The 27,170-nt window shown below is 41.1% G+C and overlaps 1 protein-coding gene across 2 annotated transcripts in view; it reads right to left on the minus strand.

The window, feature by feature from the left end:
- Positions 1-27,170, minus strand: part of LOC137236465 (succinate--CoA ligase [ADP/GDP-forming] subunit alpha, mitochondrial-like) — a 58,353-nt gene that overhangs the window by 21,303 nt on the left and 9,880 nt on the right. The window contains exons 1-3 of one of the 2 annotated variants that reach the window (XR_010948434.1): positions 3,588-3,696; positions 3,322-3,511; positions 3,019-3,249 (exon numbers count right to left, since the gene is read on the minus strand). Coding sequence is in view for 1 of the 2 variants with exons in the window: in XM_067759109.1 (XP_067615210.1) it covers positions 3,106-3,249; positions 3,322-3,539 (362 nt within the window). In the remaining variant the exon portion in view is untranslated. Of the gene's footprint in view, positions 1-3,018; positions 3,250-3,321; positions 3,540-3,587; positions 3,697-27,170 lie in introns of those variants that run through there. The other variant, XM_067759109.1, reaches the window with a different exon arrangement.

The following is a 27,170-nucleotide window of genomic DNA, read 5'->3' on the forward strand; positions in this document are numbered from 1 at the left end:
ATAAGGTCCCCAAATGATCCTGTATTAGTCGAGAAAAAATTCCGAAATGACTCCGACGGGATCCCGGACGGATCCCGAAAACCATCTAGAATTGATACCGGAAGGTACCCCAAATGATGCCGAAATAGTCCCGAAATGACATCGACGGGATCCCGGACGGATCCCGAAAACCATCCAGAAATGATGCCGGAGGAGACCCCAAATGATCCCGCTAAATACCCAAAATGACCCCGACAGGATCCCGGACGGATCCCGTAAACCATCCAGAAATGATGTCGGAAGAGACCCCAAATGATCCCGTAAAAGTCCCAAAATGACCCCGACAGGAACCCGGACGGATCCCGAAAACCATCCAGAAATGATGCCGGGAGAGACCCCAAATGATCCCGCAAAAGTCCCAAAATGACCCCGACAGGATCCCGGACGGATCCCGTAAACCATCCAGAAATGATGCCGGAGGAGACCCCAAATGATCCCGCTAAAGTCCCAAAATGACCCCGACAGGGTCCCGGACGGATCCCGTAAACCATCCAGAAATGATGCCGGAAGAGACCCCAAATGATCCCGCAAAAGTCCCAAAATGACCCCGTCAGGATCCCGGACGGATGCCGTAAACCATCCAGAAATGATGCCGGAAGAGACCCAAATGATCCCGCAAAATGCCCAAAATGACCCCGACAGGATCCCGGACGGATCCCGTAAACCATCCAGAAATGATGCCGGAGGAGACCCCAAATGATCCCGCAAAAGTCCCAAAATGACCGCGACAGGATCCCGGACGGATCCCGTAAACCATCCAGAAATGATGCCGGAAGAGACCCCAAATGATCCCGCAAAAGTCCCAAAATTACCCCGACAGGATCCCGGACGGATCCCGTAAACCATCCAGAAATGATGCCGGAGGAGACCCCAAATGATCCCGCAAAAGTGTCAAAATGACCCCGACAGGATCCCGGACGGATCCCGAAAACCATCCAGAAATGATGCTGGAAGAGACCCCAAATGATCCCGCAAAAGTCCCAAAATGACCCCGACAGGATCCCGGACGGATCCCGTAAACCATCCAGAAATGATGCCGGAAGAGACCCCAAATGATCCCGCAAAAGTCCCAAAATGACGCCGACGGGATCCCGGACGGATCCCGTAAACCATCCAGAAATGATGCCGGAGGAGACCCCAAATGATCCCGCAAAAGTCTCAAAATGACCCCGACAGGATCCCCGACGGATCCCGAAAACCATCCAGAAATGATGCTGGAAGCGACCCCAAATGATCCCGCAAAAGTCCCAAAATGACCCCTACAGGATCCCGGACGGATCCCGTAAACCATCCAGAAATGATGCCGGAAGAGACCCCAAATGATCCCGCAAAAGTCCCAAAATGACCGCGACAGGATCCCGGACGGATCCCGTAAAGCATCCAGAAATGATGCCGGAAGAGACCCCAAATGATCCCGCAAAAGTCCCAAAATGACCCCGACAGGATCCCGGACGGATCCCGTAAACCATCCAGAAATGATGCCGTAGGAGACCCCAAATGATCCCGCTAAAGTCCCAAAATGACCCCGACAGGGTCCCGGACGGATCCCGTAAACCATCCAGAAATGATGCCGGAAGAGACCCCAAATGATCCCGCAAAAGTCCCAAAATGACCCCGACAGGATCCCGGACGGATCCCGTAAACCATCCAGGAATGCTTACGGAAAGGACCCAAACTGACCCCGAAAAAGTCCCGTAATGATCCCGGAAACCATCAAGAATTTATCTCTCGAAGGTACGCAAATGATCCCGAAAGTACCCCGACGGGATCCCGGACGGATCCCGAAAACCATCCAGAAATGATGCCGGAAGGGTCCCCAAATGATCGCGAAATAGTCCCGAAATGATTTCGGAATAGTCCCGAAAATGTCCCAAAATAACCCCGACGGGATCCCGGACGGATCCCGAAAACTATACAGAAATGATCCCGGAAGGGTCCCAAAATGATCCCGAAATAGTCCCGAAAAAGTCCCGAAATTACCCCGGCGTAATCCCGGACCGATCCCGAAAACCATCCAGAAATGATCCCGGAGGGTCTCGATATGACCCTTACGGGATTACAAATAAGGTGAAGCTAATTATAAAACCATGTTAATAAGGCAGCAGGCGCATTGGAGCGAATAAAAAGTTACATAGAAACATACAGGTAAAGCTAATAAAAGCGTGCTAATAAAAACAATTGATGGAGGGCGGATGGCGGGAGTAGAGGAGAGGACCACTGATCGTTCCTCCAAAATTGTCTAGATCTCGTTCTGTATGTACTAGATACCAAAAATTATTGATTTAGGAGAAAATTTAGATTGAGTTATAAAAATTTATGGATTTTACACCAGAGGGGGAGATAAAGGGTGGCGGGCGGAGGGTGTCACTGCTTACTTTGTAAGCCCTCGACTTATTTGACCCCTTGAGTCTGTGATATTGGTGAAGGCCAGTCTACGTAAAGTTATAATGTGTAAAAACTATGAAAAATAATTTCTCGAGGGGTCGTGGGACCCCCACCCCTCTTTCCATGTTCGAAAAAAATTTCGCTAGTAGACTACTGTCTGTGTCCCAAATTTCATCAAAATCCGTGTAGCCATTCTGGCGTGATTCAGTCGCAAATACGAAAAAATATAATAATTAAATTCTAACTGTTCCTAGGGGGCGGGGACCACGCCCCTTTTGAAAAATATATAGCTAGTAGATCCTTCTAGACTATTGGCTATATGTGTGCAAAATTTCATCCAAATCGGTCCAGCCGTTCTTGCGTTATTGAGTCACAAAGACAAACGTCTGGACAAACATCCAAACATCCAAACATCCAAACATCCAAACATCCAAACATCCAAACATCCAAACATCTAAACATCCAAACATCCAAACATCTTAACATCCAAACATCCAAACATCTTAACATCCAAACTTTCCCATTTATAATATATATTAGATATTAGATAATAATATTAGATATTAGATATTAGATGGTAGGCAATTTACTTACCCTTTCTGGTGCGATGATCCTGGACAATCGGGCCTGACTAGACGAGATTTATTTTGCCTTAAAATAGCGTGCTTAACGCGAACCATATCATGTTAGGGCACAATTTCGATTATGCAACCAATCAAAGAAATGTCGTGCTTGTAATACTGCTATGATAGCAGCAGCAGCTCCCGGTGGCGGCACATAAACAACAGTTGCATGCGGATCAGTTGCATTTTTTGCTTCGGCTACCTATTCAATTTTAATTCACATTACATTATCTACTATTGCAATTTTTAATCAATACAAATCAATATAAATTACCGAAGCAAATACTGGCAAACCAAGATGCGTAGTTCCACCCTTTTTTGGGAAAATACATCCAACCAATTTTGTACCGTATTCCAAAGCATGTTGGTTGTGGAAAGTACCTTGTTTACCGGTAAATCCTTGGCAAATGACACGTGAATCTGCATTTAATTGTAGGTTTCTTGTTGTTTTGGCATATTCTGAGCTGAATCGCAACCCGGCGGAGATGCTATCTATTAGAATAATATAACATTTTTTTTATTATTTAAAAATACACATACGTATGAATGAAAAGCAGAGAGTAAATAATGTTGCTTTGGTTGTAGCGATAAGGACACTCCCCGGGAGCGATTTAGTATGACCACCTGAAACCTTCTAGGCCATCCCGTCGATTCTATACAACTTTCAGTTTCTAAAAACGGATCTCTACACGCGTCTTTTGATACCACCTTTGTTTAGGTTGTGCACTGTCTTGAAAACGTTACCTTTTTTGGTTTTGGAACTCGAATCTTCCAATTCCAATTGGTGGCAAGAGGACTTGGCTGCCTCTAGTTAATGCGCCAGGTTAATTTAGAAGTGCCTGAACAGCTAACACACGTCACACCTAAAAGCCCGTAGCACAAGCACTTTTTTAGTTTTTTAGTTTAATTACCACGATTATAGTTTTTCATCGTTTTAAAATGTTTCCCGGAATAATTAATAAATTGTCGTATTAAGATGACGCTGTCATTTCGATGACAGCAAGAAACGTCGATGTTAGTGGAGAGCGAAAAAAGCTTTGAATGTGTGGGTGAACTAGTTATCTCCGTTGTTGTTGTTGTTGTTGTAGCAATGCTCGCCCCACCTAATAGCCGCGACCGATCACAAATTGTCATCAATATCCTCTAACGGGAGTCCAAGGAAACTTGCCGTTTCAACAGGGGTGGACCATAAGGAAAGGGGTGTTAGAGGCGTTGGTTCCACATTACAATTAAAGAGATGGTTGGTGTCATGTGGGGACACATTGCAAGCGGGGCATACATTTTGTATGCCGGGGTTGATTCTGGATAGGTAAGAGTTTAACCTGTTACAGTATCCAGAACGAAGTTGAGCAAGAGTGACACGCGTTTCCCTGGGGAGTATGCGTTCCTCTTCCGCAAGTTTTGGATAATTTTCGTTAAGTACTGGATTCACCGGGCAATTCCCGGCATAAAGGTCCGACGTCTGTTTATGGAGTTCACCAAGGACCTGCTTGTGTTTTTTCACTTCATACGGCTGGGTTCTGAGGTGCCGTATTTCCTCAAAATGCTTACGGAGATGACTCCTTAAGCCCCTAGGCGGTGCTGGTTCATCAATCAGATGTCTGTTGGGATGCCCAGGTTTCTGGGTATTCAACAGGAACTGTTTGGTCAGCATCTAATTTCTCTCCCTGATGGGGAGTATTCTCACCTCATTATGCAGATGGTGTTCTGGGGACACAAGAAGACAGCCCGTGGCGATTCTGAGAGCAGTATTTTGGCAGGCCTGAAGTTTCTTCCAGTGGGTGATTTTTAGGCTTGGCGACCATATGGGTGACGCGTAGCACGTAATCGGCTGGCTAATTGCTTTGTTTGTCGTCATGAGCGTTTCTTTATCTTTTCCCCAAGTACTGCCAGCGAGGGATTTGAGGATTTTGTTAAATAAAAAAAAAAAAAAATGGTCGACATTTGGGGCGTCCATGTTGTAAATAAGGTCGCGGAAGATTTAGTCGGTGATAATGCCAGGTTTCGCGAGGCGAAACAACTGGAGAGATCAGAGAGGTAGCCGTTTATTTTATTGCATAGCGCATCGATCTTTGGGCCTGGGCCTGTGGCCATTATTGTGCAGTCATCGGCGTAGGAAACGATTGTGACTCCTTCCTGTGGTGAAGGTAGCTTAGATATGTAGAAATTAAACAAAAGTGGGGATAGGACACCACCCTGTGGTACCCCTTGTTTAATTCTCCTTGGTTTTGATGTTTCGTTTCTAAATTGCACCGATGCCTGCCGACCACCCAGATAATTTGCGGTCCACCTTTTAAGACATGGGGAAGGGTAGACCCTTCCAGGTCCTGCAGTAACGAGCCATGGTTGACCGTATCAAAAGCTTTTGATAGGTCTAGCGCTACGAGTACTGTTCTATGGTGGGGGTATTGATTTAAACCGCAATTTATCTGGGTGCTAATGGCATTTAGCGCGGTGGTAGTGCTATGGAGTTTTCTGAAGCCATGCTGATGAGGGGCTAGCTGCAAATTTGCTTGGAAATAAGGGAGCAAAATGGCTTCAAGCGTCTTTGCCACTGGCGATAGGAGAGATATCGGACGATACGACTCACCTATGTTAGCTGGTTTCCCAGGCTTTAGTAGCGGGACCACCTTGGCCATTTTCCGTTTCTCAGGTATGACAAAGGTGGAAAGAGACAGATTGAAGACATGCGCTAAATATTTGAAACCCTCTTTACTTAGGCTTTTAAGCATCGGCATGGCTATGCCGTCTGGGCCCACTGCTTTGGATGGTTTAGCACGACCAATGGCGTCCTCAACCTCTTTAGCGGTGATGGTGATTGGTGACGCGCTGAATTTGTGTTTATGTGCTTGTCTATTGGCTCTCCGTCTATCTTTGTCGACCGTAGGATGCATTATATATTGTCGGCAGAAAGCGCTCGCGCATTTTTTCGCGTCCGACAGCACATTGTCGCCAAAGGCGATGGAAACTTTGTCTTTGTGCTTAGTCGGATTCGATAGGGAGAGAGGTTACAACCTCTTAGGTGCTCCTCCCATTTCGCCCGCTTGTGTTCATCCACAAGCAATCTGATGCGTTGGTTTATATCCCTTATTTGGGGGTCGCCTGGATCAAGCTGTCTTATAAGGTCACGTTCTCTCGCTAAGTTTGCGGCCTCCGCCGAGAAGTGGGGCCGGATTTCGGGAATTCTCCCGGCGGGAATGAAATGTGCCGAGGCGGATTTAATGACCTTACGGAAGGCACGCTCCCCTTGGCGGGCATCAGTCGGGATAGGGAGGGCAGAAAAACGGCTGTCTGTAAAGGATTTATATTCTTCCCACTTTCCTTTTTTGAAGTTTATGAAAGTGCGTTTTTCAGTGACGATGAAGTCGGCGGTACGCTCAAGCGAAATAAGTATGGGCAGGTGGTCGGATGTCAATGTTACCATCGGCTGCCAGTTGACGCAGTTTACTAGTTCTGCGCTCACGATTGAGATATCTGGCGAGCTGTGACAGCTTCCTACCATACGTGTGGGGGCGTCTCCGTTTATTGTGCAGAACGTCGTTTCTTCTATTTGATCCGCCAACATCTCACCCCTACTGTCCGCCCGCAAGTTTGAGTGCCATAGATCATGATGGGCATTGAAATCGCCTAAGATAGTGCGATTGTTGCCAGTGAGTAAGGCCCTGATATTAGGGCGGTATCCACTGGGGCAACAGGTGGCAGGGAGGATGTAGATGTTGATGATTTCTAGATTTGCATCGCCTGACCGGACAGATAGGCTTTAACGTTCTAAGACATTGTCCCTGCGGTCGATGCCAGGATCAAATATATAATATTGCACAGAGTGGTGTATGATAAACGCGAGGCCGCCTGCATTTCCGCTCTCACGGTCTTTCCTGTGGACATTATACCCAGAGCAGGTCTGCAATGCAGATCTTGCTGTGAGTTTAGTCTCTTGAATCGCAGCAATGCGGATGTTGTGCCGCTTCATGAAATCGACTATCTCCGTAATCTTCCCAGTTAGTCCATTACAGTTTAACTGCAGAATTCTGAAGTGCATAAGGTGAGACGCCGCCACTCTGGGGGTAAGTGACGGGTGACTACGCCTGGGTTGTGGAAGGCCAGGACGCAATTGCTGTTGTGTCCCTGGGACTGGGCTTCCTTGGGCAAGCATTGGGGTACCCGGATGATTTGGGTTTGCGACCTGGCAACATGGCGCGATGAAACCCGTCGGGGGGTTGCCGTCGCGGAGACCAGAACATCTAGGAAAGTGGCACCACCCAAGGCAGGAGCTGCATTGGGCGGATGTCTCAAACCTATATATTCTGTGCTGGTAAACGGTGCAAAAGGAGGTAGGGACTAAGAGTCTGTTTCCCTGACCTGCACGATTGCTGCCGGGAAAGAGGGGGGAGAAGACGGGGGCAGGGGTTGATGCTCAGCATTGCTACCGACTCTACTACGAAGGTAGTAGTTATTAGTGGTAGCAGTTGTTTGAGTTGTTGGCGCCGTGGGGCGCGAGCAGCAGCGGGTACTTGTTGTGGCTTGCTGAGCAGCGGGGCTGCTGGAAGGTAGTGGGGGGGGGGGGGGGCGCTTAGGCGTAGACTACGGGACGCCCTTGGGCGTGAACAGCAAGGAGCCACAATGATGGGAATTTGTGGGAGGGACGCAACAAATTAAATGGGGTCACACTGAAATGACAGTCCTTGGTCGGGAAAAATCCCGAGTCGCTCCGGTACATAGAACCGACTGCCTTGTTATTATTGTCGTCGGGGCTTTTTAATTTGTATTCTCCTTGTGTAATTAAATTTGTTCCCAAAAAATGTATTCAATCCGCTCTCGAGTGGCAGTTGGCCCCAACACTTGACTTGAATCAACGTAAAGCAAAAAAAAAACGAATCACGAATAAATAGAGGGTAGGCACGAGTAACTCAGTAAATAAAAACAACAACTGTTTGACATGATAACGATTTTTGTAAATATTGATATCCTCAACAAAATCGTACCTACATATATCCATAAATATTGACACCCTTGGCTGCAATGCATTTTTTGGCGACATTGGAGCCACCGCTCACACGTTGCAAGCAAACAGTGCACAATAATCCATGTTATTTGGAACAAAAACAAAAGTTTGGGGTAAGCGTTGTGCGCTTCTCTTTAGATAAATATACAGATTTGGGATTTGCTTCAAAACTCAAACCGCTATTCCGAATGAAAATGAGGAATATGTTAAGCTCCTCCAGAAGTGGGAAAGGATCCCCTCTTAGCGGTACAATACCAGCAGGCTAGAAGGACTTAGAATACTCTCGCTGTAAGGCATGCCGGTCGTAAAATGCGACTAAAACCCATACCCAGTAAAAGTCCCTACCAATGAAAAACTGAAATAAGACTCAGATGATATTAGTTTTTTCTGATAATGACCTCAACAAACCCTTTAGGATAACGATTTGAGAACATGTACTGGAAAGTCCGTACACTTTCAGGAGAAAGTATAAATGTCCGGCGGGTTGATATTCTCGTGAAGTTAAGGCAAGACCAGCGCCATAGAGACACTAAAAATCTACACTTGAGGAAGTAGAGCAGAATTTGGAGGCACGGTGTTGTGTGTGTGGCGGAAAATATACTTCGCAATCAGCTATAGTCTTTCACGAAATAGAGTTTCGCCGCGATCCGCACCAGAGCGGGGCTTTCCGATTTAACATTTATCTGCATTCAAGCCACAACAAATAATGTGACCGACATAGATAAAGTCTCCTTCTTTGTGATTTAGCAAAAAATATACGATGATTTCCCCTGACATGATATCAAAATTATACTTGCTGACTTTGACGACGCAGTGCCCTAGGAAAGGATTTTTTACTATATTTTAAAGAACAATAACTAATCATGCACGTAAGGTGGCTAAGCGGGGAGTTCCCTTAATTGCACCAAAAGCAAGTTGGTAGATACGGCACAGCATAGGATGGTTATAAACATAGAAATATATGAGGTATACCTTAGAAAATTCCTAAGACTTTCAACAATGTCTCTAAATGGGCTATCATGGATGCAGTGGCGGATCCAGGCTGCTTTTTGAGGGAGGACGATTTCAGTCAGTAATTGTTTCTCCCAATAGCTGATGTATTTTGAACAAAGTTCACATCAAAATACTTTATACGTGGAAATGCAAGACAAAACGACAAGGGAAACGTTAATTAAAAAGTTAACCAAAATACAAGCTTTAACACAAGTACACAACTCACAAGTTTAAATCCCCATGACTAACTACATTTTCGCTACACGACACCGACAATAATTTTTCACACAGGAATTCGGGGCATACCCGCACTTGTTTTTATTGCAAAAAAAAAAAAAAAAACGGTTAGATTTGAAAAAATTGATGGGCTCAGAAAAGTTAACCAATACATAGTTAACTTTTTAGAGCGGGACGTGGACGCTAATGCTCAGTTAACTTATACACCAATTACACGGCTCAAGTAGCCTTGTGCCAATTACCAATTTGCACAAGGATTTGCCCGGTGTGTGCACTGGTTGCGCTATTTGCGCAGAGAATTGCGCTAAAATCAAAACGATTTTGATATTTACGCAAGTCTGCAAATATTGCACATGCTTTTTTCTTCGTGTGTGGTAAATGTTACACAGTTTACCTGTGGTTTCTGATAATATAACATCAGTAATTGTTGCTTAAAAATGTTAATATCGAAGGCGTAAGGACCATCTCTAGCTTGCAACAGGAATACACACAAATTCAATAATACATAATAATTTTTTATGAAATTAGAACACATGTTTCATTTGTTAAGCTGGAGTCATTGGTGCCGTATGTCGTATCGCTGTATCCGTATCCCTAACGTAATCAGCTGTTTATCGTTACGACGGTAAACCAAAACCCAATTGGTTGGCTACGATACGGTTACGACCTTAGCGGCACCAATAATCGATTGCATTGATTCTCATAAGATTGGTCGAATCAGCTGTTATAAGGTTACCGATACGGTTACCGATAAAGCACCAATGTCTCCAGCTTTACGCTAGTTGAAAAATGAATATTGCGCAGTGCTGCAATGAGTTGAGCTGGTCTTGCAACTAAAATATAAAAATTATAAATACTATGGAAAATAAGCGCTTCTGGTGCGAGTTTTTCGACTTATACTGTGAATTACCAGCACTGTGGAAAATAAATAGTGTTTTTTTATACAATTAGTGCCTTTTTTATACAATTAAGACACATGTTTCATTTATTGCGCTACATTAAAAATGAATATTGCGCAGTGTTTTTGAGCCGTGTATGTCAAAATTTTCATTTGCACAAATTCCGTCGTTTTATATTTGTGTATGGCTTTTGTGTCATGTATGGGCCGTCTTAGCCGAGCGATTAACAGTGTGCGGACTTTAAAATTTTGTTTTGTGGTAGATTTTTCAGAAAAAAGTGATAGATTTATAAAAAAGGTAGCATTGGGTTATATTTGAAAAATTTTTAAGTAGTGAATATTCCTCACTTCTTTTCCTATATATAAATAGGTAGGTGGAATTGGCAGTTATGTACTAAAAACCTAAAGGAAAAGAGATTAAATGGTGATCAAAGCATCGCTAGGTGTTATTTTGATTTTTATAAAACTATTCTTCTACAAATAATATTGTCTAAAAAAACTACCACCTTTTTTCGAGCTGGCGTGGTAGAATTGGTAGAACTTCAAATAAAGCGATTAACTTTCTCGCGATTCTACTGTAGATGACAGTAGAAAGTGGTGAAAAATGTGTAGAGTGTAGATTCTGAATAATCTTTATTCAATAAATCAATAATCATATAAATAAATAAAGGTTTGATTCAGTATGTTATCAAGAGCGCAAATATTTCTGAGCATTGGACTGATTTGCATAAGCATTCTTACTGTTGAGCGCTAATATTATTTGAAAATTGATACTCAATTAAAGCATGCATACAAAAACTTGCATTAAAGTAACGTTCAAATATCCATCATTATATTTATACAAATACTGCATATAAATAGTGGGTTTCTGGGTCTTCGTGAAAAAAATTTTATTCCGAATAAATTTTGGAAAAAAATCTAGTCCGGTGGGGGGGGGGGGGGGGGGGGGGAGTTCGATTGATGAGCTGAAGAAGTTCAGGTATCCATGGTCGATCATACTTCAAGAATGTAAGGTTTTGGCAGGGAGTATAGGAGTTGTGAATACCTTCGTAGAGAAAAGAAGGAAGATAAGAAAGCGCCAGTTCGATGAATTACCTGGCGAATCACCTGAGTGTGATTCCGAAACTCAATTCAAACAGCAAGTTTTTTACGTTCTTTTGGACTGTAAATGACATTGCGATTAAATTTAGTTTTTTGTGGAAGTATCAGGATCTGACGGAAGAAGAGCTCAGAGAAAAGGCAGCGGCATTCTGCACGATTTATGGTATCGATATTTCTACGGATCTAATAGATGAAATCATTCTTCTCAAAGCCATCCACTTAAATCTAGGATGTGATTCGCTGCCACCATTTCACTTCTGAAAATTTCATGACTTGAAGATGGAAGTATTATTTCCGAACATATGCATAGCATTAAGAATATTTTGCACACTTCCAGTCAGTGTTGCTGAAGGGGAGCGTTCTTTTAGTCTATTATCTTGCGTGAAAAATTGTTTACGTTCTACTATGAGCCAAAATCGCTTGACAAGCCTTGGAACATTGGCGTTGGAGTCCAGCCTTGCTCGCAGCATTAGTTTTGAATCGGTAATTTCCATATTCGCAGACCAAAAAGCACGGAAGGTTTTCCTTGGCTGATTCAAGCTCTTAAAATGTACAAACTTAGAAAAAGTTAGTGTAAGCAAATCAAACAATGAAATCTAACATTTCATTTATGTAAGTGCTCCAGTAAATCTTATTTTATATGACATAAAACTGACAATGTGAATTGAAAAATTTATGTATGTTATGTTATTTTTTTTACTGCATTGAGTTTATTTTTTAGGGGGCCCGTAAACGCGAACTGTCTCAGGAGCCCTGAATACTTTTTGTATTTTTTATTTGGTACTTTTATTATCACTGGGTGTGTATATTTCATACTTATATAATTTTAATAAAACAATGTACTTAATAATAACAATGTAAATAAATGTTATGTTTAAAGAAACAGAGCGAAAATTCCTGAAAGTGATTTTTGAGTAACAAAGTTATTATTTGATAGCTATCAATAATACAAACAAATGCTCTTCTTCGATTTATCCAAAAAATACTGTATCCTTAATTATCGCCTTTTGAATTTTCTTTGTCCTTATTCTTTTAAAGTTGATTAGCAGCCGATAGGCTCCACCGATTTTGACAATTCGGTAAAAGTCTAGTTGAGGGGTCGATTGCTAATACGCTACCAATATCGAGAGAGGTGTCAAACGACGCGTATTGACCTCGGTATTAATAATCCGAAGGCGGAAATGAAAAATTTTAACTCGTTCAAAAGATATTAAACAAAACCCGAAAAATTACCCGCGGGTCCCTCCGAAACCGGGGTTGGTATCCATAGTATTTTTGCGCAGAACACCTTTCTGCATTGGCGGCCTTCGGCTGCGCTTATAAAAAATTATCCTGGGTGGGTCCAACACCGGTTTGGAGACCAAAACTATATCCGCGCAAAACACTTATGTTTAAAATTTTTTTTGTGGGTACACCAACATAACAACAACCACATGAAAATAGCCAACTTCAACTGCAAATATCTTTGTTGCTCAAAAATAAATTATGACGTTTTTCGGTGATCACTTTCAGAAATTTTCACTTTGTATCTTTAAACATAACATTTATTATTGTTTATATTACATTGTTTATATTACATTGTTTTATTAAAATTATATAAGTATGAAATGTACACACCCAGTGATGATAAAAGTACCAAATAAAAAATACAAAAAGTATTTAAAAACAGAATACATACATACTTTGGAAAATACTTTGAAATCGAAAGCTTACATTTTGGTATTATAAAGCGCTGTACGCAGATCAAAAGCAAACATTCAAGAAAAATTTCGCATTTTTCTTGAGCATGAAATCTACCTTATACTATTGAGTTCTTGCTTGGTGAGCAGCCACATAAAAAATAGCATACCTCAGAAAATTAGAGAGGGATGCAGGCTATCAATGCTTAGAATAATGGGAACCCTGAAACCAACACCCGAAGGCTGTAATGTATGCCATTCTGCACATTCCACCTGTAGCTCTGCTGGTGAAGAGCATGGCGTTAACAACTGCAACGAGACTCTAGCTTGAGCGCAGGCCACGCGGCTATAATAGCGAAAATACGAAATTGGCTGAAAAAAGACTACATGATACCTGTACTTCGATGTGGCTCTGAATCAATGGAAGGAGTTGTGTCTGCAGTACGCTGATCCGGAAATAAACAGATCCTATAAGCTGCCACTGTAGCATTTTTCGGGCGAAAGTAATAGCCTTGACAGCGAAGGAGCAATTGAGACAACATTCTGCAATAGCACAGCATTTAAAAGATTGTTAGAGTGTAAGCGCTACGTGAGAAGAATCGATATAGGGAGAAGTAAACATCTATAATGGATCCCTGGGCACATGAGAATATATGAAAATTGAAAAGCGGATGAGCTGGCTAAAAGGGCACAGCCCTCGAAGTTTGTACCGTAGACGTCCCAATCAGATTGGGAGAGATTTGCACATGAAGAGCAACCCGGAATGGCGTGGAACCAAGTGCGGGACTGCAGAATGTTGAAGATCATGCGCAGGCCTAACAATCTTAGACTAGCTAAGTTATGCTTATCACTAAAAAAAAACGCATTTTGGTGTCATATGATTTTAAATTAGTCCTCGTCAGCGGTTGCAGATGTGGAAAGTGCTGGTTGGAGAAAGAAACGATCCAGCAGGTTTTATACTCGTGCCCTGCCCTCGCCGGGCTAAGACTCTAGCTGTTAGTAGTTATACAGATTTAGAACAGCAAATAGAAGAGGTCCTAGGAACCTTCTAGTACTTGCCAAGAAGGCAGAGCTTTTTCTAACAAAGTTCTTGGTTTTTGAAAGGAGTTTTCAGTTTGGTTAGGTTTTAGGTTCTTTGTTCCAACAGTCTGAAAACTCGCATCTACTGTGTAAAGCTTCTCAAAAAGTAGAGTATGTTCGACTTCGCCCAGGCTCGAAACCTATTTGGTAATTTGTACTACCAAGTTATATCATAAAAGGATACCCCCAGCGGATTAGAGGGCTTAAAATATACCCGCGGTAAGTATGCGTCTCGTAAGAGGCGACTAAAATACCAAATATATTCAAGGGGTTGCCAGCGCAATATATAGCTTCTCCAACCCAATTGTCAACCTCACTTATCCGTGGCGAATCCTGTTTCATTAACAGCCGAGGCTCTGGCGACCACGAACTCCTCGTGGATCTACGGGTCGGAGGGTGGGATGGCCTAGAAGGTCTCATGTGGTCATACCAAATCTTTCCCGAGATGGTCGGGCTTGGTACCGGAACGTACCGGATCTACATCTGGCAAAGGACCATCAATATCGCTAACACTCCTCAAAGCCTTCAGGGAGTGTCCTTATCGCTACAACAACAACACATAAAAGGATATACCAACCACAAGGATATCTCCTTATCAAAAAATGCGGAACCGAATTATATAAGTATTCATATCAACTCGCACCATTGCCTCAAGGCTGGTAAAATACGCTCATGCAAACCGTGCTAGCTTATTGAACCTTAACGTGCAAATCTTTTAATGGTCTGTAAGATGACGTTGATCAGGAATTGGGAAGGACCTCTATGGGCCGTTCGAAGCCAAACCAGTCTTCAGTTGAGCCAACTCCCTCCCAAAATCCAATGGAGAATCAATCTTGACTATAAGAACTATTTCGAAATGAGTGGGTAAGTAAAAGCAAAGCTCTCTCCCGAGGAGCAAATATTAAGTCCCGTAAGTATAATTGTAAATCATGGTAGATAAATGAAGTTGTTACGGTTCTTTCCGTGATGCATTTCGGAGTTTCTGGGCGAATGGGCAATTCGTTTTAAAAATCGACTCGGTAAATTAATACGAAACCCCAATAACGATTCTTGTATTAGCGTTAAAACTCCACATGATTCAATCACAAGTGGTTTGTACGGTTGACAAAAAAGTTGACCAGAAAACTCGACTCATGTAAAAATGCCATTATTTAATACTAGCGATGCGGGTAAGGGGGATTAGAATAAACTCGCGGCAGTTATTCCTATCGTAAGCGGCGACTAAAATACATAAATGATTCAAGGGGTTGCTAGCGCAATTTATAGCTTCTCCAACCCAATTTTCAATCTCACCTACCTGTGGCGAATCCTGGTTCTTGAGTCGTCGAGGCTCTGGCCACCACAAGCTCAGAACGGAAGAAGGGAGGTGAGACGATCTAGAAGGTTCAATGTGGTCATATTAAGTCGTTCTCAAGATGGTCGGGCATGTACTATAATGGTGCTTGCTACCAGAGCGTACCGGATCTACATATATCCGGCAAAAGATAATCAACATCGATAACACTTCCCAAAACCTTGAGGCAGTGTTTTTATCGCTATAACAACAACGGAGATGCTTTAACGGAACATTCGTATCTATTTAAGAATGTATTTATTGAATAGTTTTTATTATTGGAACATTATTTACCATATCTTTGGAATATTCGGATTGCGTGAGGTTATGGTGGTTATTATTTTTTCCTAAGGAATTCCTAGAATTGACGGGACGGAATCTACATGTTTTATGCCATCTCCGAACGGTATCTGCAAGGCAGATGAATTTTCACTGAGAAGCTTTTCATGGAAGAAATACACTCGGAGTGTTTGCCAAATCACTGTCGAGGGGCGACCCCTCTTAGAAAAACTTTTTTTCTAATTGAAAATTTTTTTTTCTAAATTTTCGATAGTGCTTTGACCGGCAGTTGAACCCACGATCTTCGGTGTGGTGGGCGGAGCACGCTTCCACTATATAATATAATGATAAAACAGGAAAAGAGCGGAAATTAGATTTTCAATGTAGGTTTTATAAAAGGTCTTCTTGTAACCTTGAAGTTTTCTAAGCTATTTTGGGACAAAAAAATTGTTGAAAGTTACTAGAAAATATAAAATAGTAAATAGTGCTGTAAGAGAACCATGCGCCATACAAAATTCAGCCCTCGACCTCTAAATATTTTTCAAAAAAATTCAGAAAAATACTGAAATACTTTCTCCGCATAGAGAACCAATTAAGCTGGTGCCCTGCCAAAAAATTAAAAAAAATAAATTTGGGCTCGTATAAGGAGCACTCTAGCGTGAGCATATTCTAAATGAACGGTTTATACGGAACGACTCTATAGCTACTTTTAAGACAAAAGAGCTTTCCGAGGTTTCAGATCATATATGTAGGTAAATGCAATCCATGTGGGGAAAAGCCGGGCCCTAAACTTAACTATTCTACCAAAAATCAAAGCTTGAATTAAAAGTTCTAAGAAAATCAGCCTTTTTTTATGTGACATTTTATCCACTCCGGCTTAGTGATTTGTAAGATCGCGGGTTCGAATCGAGCTCAAGGCCTAACAATAATTATTTTATCACCTTCTCTTCATTTTAATCAGAAGAAAGAAGAAAATTTAGACAAAGCTCGTAGTATAGATCCATTTCGGGAACTGATAAATTCCTTCATCGGCAACGTTTAGGCGCCGCTGCTATAACCATTCAGCTATCACAGCGGTTGTTTTTGTTTGTCTTCATTATTTATACTTCTATCCTGTTCCTTGCCAATTGATATTCACAGCACTGCGACATCTGTTGCAGAATGGATGTAAAAATTGGACTTGTTTCACGGAAATGATGCCATAGTGTCTAGAGATATACGCCGCCGATAAACGCCGCCGCCGCCGCCGATTTTCGTCGTTTTTCGCACGCCGCCGCCGAATGTCAAAAATATCGGCGTGGTGGCGCGGCGTCCGGCGCGTTACTATATTTTCTACTGTTGTTGTTGTTGGATATGGTCGAAAGTGGTATCAACGGATGCACATCACTGCCAGTTATAAGAAACTAATTGCGAAATTTAACTCTTTATAACTATTCAAAAGTTATTTAAAATAACAGGCGCTTTCGATGTCAGCTTAACGCGGACTTTCCATCACCCAATTCACCAAGTTATTAAAACAAAATACTAAAAGAAAAGTTATATTATAAATTTATATGCTCACTTTGCATTTTTGAAAAAATTAGTAATGAACAATTAATTCAAATAAAATGACTCAAGACGAACATGTTTTTAAACTGTCCTCAAGAATAAGCGAAATCAGTGATGCAAAATCCTTTAGTAGGTTCTAGGGGCAAAACACTCCATTGAATTGATTCTTACCTCATACTTAAGTCTACGATATATGTACGTACTGTTGTTTATTTGCGAAACTATCTGAAATGTTAATTTTGATTTTCACACTTCATCCTTCAACACCCAAGTCTCCCGGTTTGACATTTCCTAAAGTTGGCGGTCCTATCCAAAACTAGTCCCTTGGAGTGAATCACATTGATTATAGCCTATCAACCAAGTTTAAATATCACCTACACGTGACGGCTGCTTTTACAATTGTGAATACGTAGGCATATATATTTACCAGTTGAAGCTTTGTCCTTCGCAAGAACACTCAAAGTGGTGAAGCAAAATCTTTCCCAAGACAGTGGAACTAATGACCGTGTGTGATATTACCCTAACGTAGTGGACAGTCGAACTTGTCTGAAAACTGAAGCTACGCGGTCATCCATAATGAGCTCCTATATCGTAAGGTCGGAAAACAGTAGTTAACAACTTTCAACTTAAAATCCGTCGACTTTCATTCTAAATTTGATTTAACGAAGACTATTGAAATCAATGTTGTGAACACAAACGTCTGCAATCTTTGGTCTACATTTTAAAAATTGTATCCAGGGTCCTTGTAAAATTTTAATTATGTAGATGCGCCGAGGATTATATGGATTTTTACCCATGACGCAATGACATCCACTTAGACTGCTTATGATTTCGAGGGCGGCATCTTTGGCCGAATAGTCACTCCCTAACGTTTCAAAGTGTAGCTCGGCAGCATAGCGCGACAAAAGCATCCGTTGGAAAGTCTTTGGAGCTACACCTAGAGCTTCTAGGAAAGTGACGTCAACGAAGGTATGAGTTCGAAGTCGCAGTCCTATAGCTTCTGTACTGGCATATGGTGTGAGGCTCAGGAGGCGTGGTAGCGACTGGTGGTAGGGATTCCCACTGTTCGCACATCGGAAATTTTAGCTCTTAAAAACAGCCGAAAAAACTGGAGGCGCCCTGTGCCACGATAGTCATGAGTATTAATAGACCATTCATAGCAACCCTAAGTCGCCTTTATGCGTGACCGACAAGGAGCGACAAATGATTTAAAGAAATTGTGTTCGCGACGATTATTAGGAGTTAACCCTAGGTGAAACTACGCTTTGCACGAGATATACAGGCAAAAGTGTGACTATTTTATGTATCTCTATTTCAGCAGAGGCAGCAGTACCAATTCCAAAGACAGGGGTTAGGTTCGAAGCCTCTCTGGAGCATGCGAACGAGGGACAATCCCTTCGCAAGGAGCTACTCCTGAAAATTTTTGAACGGTCTGCGAGATTTTGATGCAAAAACCACAGATCTTTCCGAAATGGCCAACACGTTGATTTCCTTAAATACATATAAACAAAACCTTTCCTAAATATTATTTTTTTAAATAGAAAAATCAAGCTTTTAAAGTAAGAACACCGGCGTACGCCGGCGCGCCGCCTACGCCGCCGCCGCCGGTATATAATAGAGCCTACGCCGCCGCCGCCGATAAAGTGATCGGCGTAAACCTCTAATAGTGTCATATTTATTGACACTTTTTTCTTTCTTCTATTCTAATTTAAAATTTTTTCAATGAAGAAAAAATTTATTATATTAATAATAATGATAAAATAATTATTGTTAGGCCGTGAGCTCGATTCGAACCCGCGATCTTTAATATATATTTTTTTAAATTATTTCAGCGCGGCTTATCTCATAAATTATGACCGCCCTATCTCAGAAATCGTTTCATAAACGCCTTATCACATGCCAAATGTATTAATTTGGTGCTTAAATAGGACGTTTTGGAACAAATTCTGGGATAGAGCGTTTTCGAAAAGTACGGCGTTCCTCATACAAATTCTGAAGTGATGACAAATCAACATCTTTATAATTTCACGAAATATTTATTACAAAATTAACAATTTCCTCACAAAACGTTTGGCATTTACAATATTAGTAACACTACCAATATACTACTAAAGGTACTTTTCTACTACAATTTTCGTTGGAGAGCATTGAATTATTCCCCGCTTTCCTTGCTTCGTAAATGCAGTTCGTCCAATGATACAAAAAGGAAGGTAGTTCCACTCAAAATTTTTTGACGTATTTGGGGATTTTTGAAGTTTCATTATGTTTGTTGTTTTGCCAGAAGCGTTGCCATACCGTTACTGTTTAAGGCGAAATTGAGGTTTTTCGAGATGGAAATTTCCTTTAGGATGAAAACCGCAATGGTCATCTGAGACAATAATAATATGCTTTAGCACGATTTATGTGCATATATATTGATTGAGAATATAGTAAAACATGCAATTTAGTGAAAAATAGTGGATAATGACTCATATCTTTATGGCAGCTTGACCCCTAGACAGAAAAGAAATACACGAAAGATCCTGTTGTTCTGGCATGGCCCTACAGTGGATATTTCTAAAGGCATGTTGGGAAAAAGTGTACATCCAAAGTCTGCACATCTATGTCAATGCTAAAAGGGCACAGAATGTGTATAGGCGTGGCTGCCGCAAGGTGATTCCTGGGACAACGGGCAGAAACACTCTCATAACTAGTGGCTAACCTGCAGAGCTACAGGGTAATGTTCTCCAAAAAAAAAATCGTATAAAAAAAAATAAAAAATGTAGACTTGTAGCCAAATTATCAAGAAATTGCGGTGTCGGTTTATAAGGACCTCCTTTGAGCAAGCAATTGACAAACGTGTATGTTTTGTCCAAATTTTCTGAGCAAACGTACGGACACTTAAGAAGTCTATATGCCTTGCTTTGCATTCTTCAATCCATGTTTCTTCCACCGAAACAATTTGCGGGAGCTCGAAAATCTTATTAAAAACCTTCTTTTCTATGCTGATATATCGTATTAAAATATTTCCAAGGCATGGGCCTCATTATTTTTCTTTTCTATTTAAAATAACTATCAAAGCAATTTAGTCGTATTCGTTAATATGAAATCCATCAAAATTAGAAACATTCGTAACATTTTTCAATCTGGTAGCTTGTTTTTGATGAAATTGTCATTGTCTCCGCAAAAGTCAAGTGGCTAACGTCACACTAAATGGAACTACCTCCATTTTTTGTATCATGGTTCGTCCCGATATATTAAAATTGGGAGTATCAAAGCTCTGCTGACATTAAAGAACAAAACTTCTAGTGATTAAATCATGAAAGCCGATTTTTTTATTGGTTTTGTTGCTTTTGTTTTACACGCTTCTCTATATAGTTACGCCCTTTTATTATTATCTATATGGACATTATCAAAACAATTGATACCATTAAGCTCACCAACGGTAAATGATAGGAATTATGGCATTAATGGGCTTTTTATTGCTGTATTCATGCAATACAGAAGCTATTTTCATAATGGCGGAGCGCCATTTCGCACATTTTTAATAGTCAATGTATGACAAAGAAAACCATATAGTGTTAACACCTTAATATCTGTTGTACATGAGCGAGATAGCATTTGCGTCTTTGCAGCTATGCTATGGCCTATTTATTGCTGTATATTTGGTTGTTAACATCATTGGGGATGTTTGTGTTGTATGCTTGTGGCGATGTGTCGTCGAGCAAGCACCAATCAAATGTCTTATGAGAATGAGTATGGAGTACAAGGTGATTTGAACGAAATAGTTTGTGAATAAGGCTACTTCTAATTGAGGCGATTTGTAATATTTTATTAACTAGCCTTTACCCGCGGCCCCGTCCGCAAGGAGAAAATGAAATATGTGGGCTATTCACGTTAGCCTGCTTATAAAGTTATCTGTTTAAAATTTTTTTTCTGTCTAATGCATTTTATTTTTGTAATTGAGTAAAAAAAAGAACTTTATGAGCTGATAACCTGATAGGATCCCAAAATGATAAGGAAATTATCCAGAAAAAGCCACGAAATGACCCCGGCGCTATCGCGGACGGATCCCGAAAACCATCCAGAAACGCCCCGGAAGTGTTTCCAAAAGTTCCCGAGTTGTCCCAAAAAAACCCGAAATGACAACGACACGATTCTAGACTTATCCAGATAACCACACAGAAATGATGCCTGAAGGGTACCAAATTGATCCCGAAATAGTCCCGAAAAAGTTCCGAAATTACCCTGACGGGCTCCCGGACGGATCTCAGAAACCATCCAGAAAATATCCAGGAAGGGTCCTCAAATTATCCCGAATAACTCCAAAAAAAGTTCCGAAATGGCTCCGAGGGGATCCACGATGGATCGCGAAAACCATACAGAAATGATTCCGGAAGGATTCCAAAATGATCCCGAAATAGTCCGAAATTGACCCAGATGGGATCCCGGACAGAAACAGAAATGATCCCGGAAGGGTGCAAAAACTATCCCGGAAAAGTAACAAAAAAAGTAACAAAATCTCGGAAGGGTCCCCAAATGATCCCAAAATGGTCCCGAAATGACCCTGATGGATCCGGCAAACCATCAAGAAATTATGCCGAAAAGGTCCCAAAATGATCCCGAAATAATACAGAAAAAGTCACGAAACGACCCCTAGAGGATCCCCAAATGATCCCGTATTAGCCCCGAAAAGGTCCCGAAATAACCCCGACGGGATCCCGGACAAATCCCGAAAACCATCCGGAAATGATGCCGGAAGGAATCCCAAATGATTCCGTAAAAGTCCCGCATTGATCCCGACGGGATCCCGAACGGATACCGAAAATCATCCAGAAGTGACGCCGGAAAGGTCCTCAAATGATCACCTAATAGTCCCGAAATGACCCTTAAGGGTTCATGGACGGATCCCATAAACCATCCAGAAATGATCCCGATATATTCCCGAAGAAGTCCCGAAATGACCCTGACGGGATCTCGAACGCACCCCTAAATGACCCTGACGGGATCCCGGACAGATCCCGAAATCCATCCAGAAATTATCTTGGGAGGGACCCCAAATGATCCCGAAAAAGTCCCGCAATGATTCAGAGGGGATCCTGATCGGATACCGATAACCATCCAGAAGTGATGCCGGAAAGGTCCTCAAATGATCACCTAATACCAAAATGACCCTGACGGCATCCCGGACTGATCCCAAAATCCATCCAGAAATGATCTTGGGAAGGTCCCAAAATTATCCCGAAATAGTCTCGGAAAAGTTCAGAAATTACCCTGACGGGTTCCCGGACGAATCCTGAAAGCCATCTCTAAATGATCCCGAAAAAGTCCCGAAATGACCATGACTGGACCCCGAAAGGATCCCGAAAACTATCCAGAAATGATGCCGGAAATGTCCTCAAATGATCACCTAATAGTTCCGAAAAGACCCTGACGGGATCCCGAACGGATCCCGAAAACCATCCAGAAATGATGCCGAAAGGGTCCTCAAATGATCTCGTATTAGTCGCGAGAAGTCCCGAAATGTCCCCGACGGTATTCCGGGCGGATCCCGAAAACTTTATTTCTTTATTTCTTTATTTCACTTAGTCAATGGACTTAAATCCTTACAGACTATGATACAAACTAAAGTTAAGAGATAGTTATTTGAAAAATAATACATAGTACTTAGAAAGCAGATTTTAACATATTTAGCAGTTTCGCTTTTCGAGCAGAAAAGTCTAGATTTACAACAGTACTGATAGAGTTAAACTCACGGAGAGCACGAGCAATTGGAGCATTACTGGGATAGTGGGTTTTAAAATTTTCACAATAAAATGTATAAAAACTGCGAAGACACCTCCGAGGAATATTAAATCGAATCCTATCCAATAAATATGGACAGTCAACGAACCCATTAATAATAGCCGTGTTTTTTAACACGCGTATATCCGTTTACGCTTAAACTTTATATTGACTGCTAAGAGACAAACTATAAATACACCTCTGAAATTGCTGCGCATAAATTTTGTCCTACTAAATTTCAATACGCATTATACTCAGATGTAACTGAAATATGTGTCTTTGTTTCACCCTGTACACTAATTCTATGTATTATATGTGTGTCCACAATTCATCGCAACTGATTCAGCTATATGTTATACCCTATGGCCATCAGAGCGTTGCGTCTCCGCTTTTCGGTACACCCTGTTGCTGTAGCTAGTTGTTTTACCACAGCCGCTAGATGGGTCTCCTAAGCATTATCTAAGCGAAGATAGGTGTTTTTTAACACGCGCAAACGAAACGTATACGCGCGTGTTAAAAAACACGGCTAATATCGCACGTAAATGACAAGCAGAGTATTGATCTGCGATTATCTAAAGACTTAAGGCTTAAAAGCATAAGTCGCGCAGAGTAGGCGGGTATAGGATCAGAGAAGTTTAATGGACGAAGGGCATATTTGAGAAACATTTTTTGTATTCTTTCAATTCTGGTAATAGCAGCTTGACTACTTGGTCTCCAAATAAATACGCCATATTCCAGATTAGATCTAACAAAAGACGTGTAAAGTAGCTTAAACGTGTAGGGATCAGAGAATTTGGTAGCATTGCGCCTTACAAAGCCAAGCATAGAATATGGTTTAGAGGTTATGAAACTTATGTGCTTACTAAAAGAAAACTTATTGTCAAAGACAACACCAAGGTCCTTAATCTCATTAACACATTGAAGCTCACAATTAGAGATACTATAATTTGTAGTTAGAAGATTAATTGACTTCGAGTAGGTCATTTGAAAGCATTTGGACGGATTCAAAGAGATACCGGAATTCAGGCACCATTGGTGCAATTTATTAATATCATTCTGCAACATTAAGGCATCATCTGGCGTCTTAATGGCAGAAAATAGCTTTAAGTCATCGGCGTATAGCAAACACTTCGCGAATGAAAAACAACTACTTACGTCATTAATAAATAAGATAAATAAAAGTGGACCTAATATACTCCCTTGGGGAACCCCAGAAGTGGCTACAAACGGACTAGACGATTGTCCATCAATGGAAACAACACACTGTCTGTTACTTAAATAAGACTTTACCCATAAAAGAAACGAAGAGTGGAAACCAAGGCAACCTAATTTTTTAATTAAAACACTATGATGGATTTTGTCAAAAGCTTTTAAAAAGTCCGTATAAATGCAATCAACCTGATAACCTGCAGAAAAAGATTCAATACAATATTCACTAAAAACAGCAAGATTTGAAACTGTTGATCTACCAGCGAAAAAACCATGCTGGAAGGGATATATTAAAGACAACCGCAAAACTCAACTTGGCATTAACAGCATGCTCGAAAATTTTGGAAATGGTAGAAAGCTTTGAAATAGGTCTGTAATTACGCACATCATTTTTGTTACCACTTTTAAAGACGGGGGTAATGGAGGTGAGCTTCCACTCGTCTGTGAACGTACCGCACGAAAGAGATTTATTAAAGATTATTCTTAAAGGCAGAACTAGAGTCGGGCAGTTTTTTAACAGGACTGAAGAGAACCCATCAACGTCTGTTTGAGACGAAGATTTAAGTTTGAGAATAGCATTACTAATATCATCAGAAGAGAGACAGAGGGCACCAAAGTTTAGAGCAGTGTCAAGATTCGAGGAGGCATCAAACGATTGATAACTATCGTCGGCAGAAAAATTTGATTTAAAAAACTCCGCAAATAAGTTGGCTGTATCACCCGGTGTTCGCGCTGAGTGGCCATCAAGGAACACTCCAGACGGTATATTGGAGCAACCTTTTTTGGACTTGATATAGCTCCAAAATGTTTTCGGATTCAACTTAATGTTAGACTCGATTGTATGAATATAGTTGGTGTACAGAAGCTTATCCAAATTATTAAATTTCTTCAAGTATTGCTTATATTTAATGAAGAACAAATGGTTCTTCGTATGTTAAAACTTACGCATATATTTATTTCTGAGATTCCTCAATTTTTTCAACTCTTTCGTATACCACGGAAGTTTGTAAGGCCTCATTCGTCTCATAGGAATTTTATGCAGGCAGTGATTTAATAGAATAGATTTGAAAGTTAGGAAACTATTAGAAGTATCCAGTCCTTCAAGTACCACTTCCCAGTCTATTTCAGATAAAAAACTATTAAAACTGGGAAAATCAAACGAATTAAAGTTAAAAGTAAATCTGCTTTCAGAAGTATCCTGTGCAAAACTATAAAAACTAAAATTAATAACCATGGGTAGGTGATGCCTGTCCTTGTGAGTGATGGGATTTGTACATTCACTGATTTCACAATTAATATTATCACTAATAAATATGAGATCGAGTAATCTATTTAAAGTATTAACACATTTGTTGATTTGCAATAAATTAAGACTAAGTAAATTGTCAATGAAATATAATTCGTGATTTGCAGAGAGATTATTAGGTGTAAGACCAAAATTACAAACATTAGTTGACCAGTCAATATTGCATAAGTTGAAGTCACCAAGCACGCAGAGATGATTATCACTTAGGTTATTAATAACTAGCGAAACTATGTTGTCAGCGTGTGCCTTGTATAGTTCAAATGAACTGCCTGGTGGCACGTATGATGCAAGGAGATATAGGGAGCCTTGTGAATCAGAACCATTAATGCAAACACAAATTTGGTCGAGCAAAACGTCACCATTACTAAGCGGAAAGAAACAGGAGGATAACTGACGTTTGACCACAATTAAGACCCCACCGCCACGAAGACAACCAGTAGCGTTAGCATCTCGATCTTTGCGGAATACATTAAAAAGATTAGAGTCGAAGAACTCACTGTCGAAAAAACTTCCATTCAGCCATGTTTCGATGAAAACAAAGACGTCATAATCCAATTGGGAACTGAATGTGTGAACAAGATCGGCTTTGGTCCTCATCCCAGAAAGGTTTTGGAAATATACCTTTATCTCACTATGACCATTAATTGGAGGCAGAGCACTCACCACATTGTTCAGTGATTGCTAATCGTCGCTTGACACTGGGTCCGAGCTACTTGCTTGCTTGCGAACATTTTTAAACGGTTTAACTTTCATATTTGCTGGCCATAGCAAGGGATCCATAATTGCGTCCAGGAAGGTAGCTGACACGCCAAGCTTAAAATTTACTCTAGAGAGTTTAGTAAAATCTGTATCTTTTTTAACCAGAGGGAAGCAGGCAAGTTCATTGCCATCGATTTTCGTATTTTTAACCACATAGGAGATTATATTATCAGCAGTGACATTAGATTTGAATGACGATAGATGGATCCATTTTTTTGTGGAAACTACATCAAGTTCAGTGTTAGTACTGACTCCGATCACTAGACTACGCGAACTGGTTTGGACTTGGGGGGTTTTATTTTGATGGACTTGACTTCCCGCGTTATTAGAATCACTGATTTTATCATTGCCTACCACGTCAACGTTAGTACCGGAAGACAGAGATTTAGTGCGTTTTTTGTTTTTACGCGTTTTTCTCTGAACCTGAGTCCACTGTGAGGGAGATTCAATATTATTTGCAGTAGAAGAGCTGTGAGAGAGATGTGTTGAGCATGCTTGAACCAAAGTAGTAACATTCTGCTTAGTGGCACATAGTTGAATTTCACTCACATTGTTATCATTAGAAATTGGGCAACAATCGGTGATAGCAGTAACAATTGGACTCTTGTTGTTGACATCAACATCAGCAGAAGTCATAGCAGCAGCAGAGATCGCAGTATCATTGCAGGTGGCGTCGACAATTGCACAGGCAAGAGATTCGTCATCTGTACTCGACGATGTTGTCTCTGACGTTTTAACTGCAGTAGCGGCGCAAGCAGAACGAATATCTGTAGAACATGTGCATTTGCTTGTATTTAAATCTGAAGCCAGCGATGCATTGGCCGAGAAATGATGCCGGAAGGGTTCCAAAATGATACCGAAATAGTCCCGATAAAGTCCCGATATGACCCGACGGGATTCCCAAAGCCGTCCAGAAATGATGCCGGAAGGGTTAAC

The sequence above is a fragment of the Eurosta solidaginis genome, chromosome 1 (genome assembly GCF_040869045.1).
Source record: "Eurosta solidaginis isolate ZX-2024a chromosome 1, ASM4086904v1, whole genome shotgun sequence".
Lineage (NCBI taxonomy): Eukaryota > Metazoa > Arthropoda > Insecta > Diptera > Tephritidae > Eurosta > Eurosta solidaginis.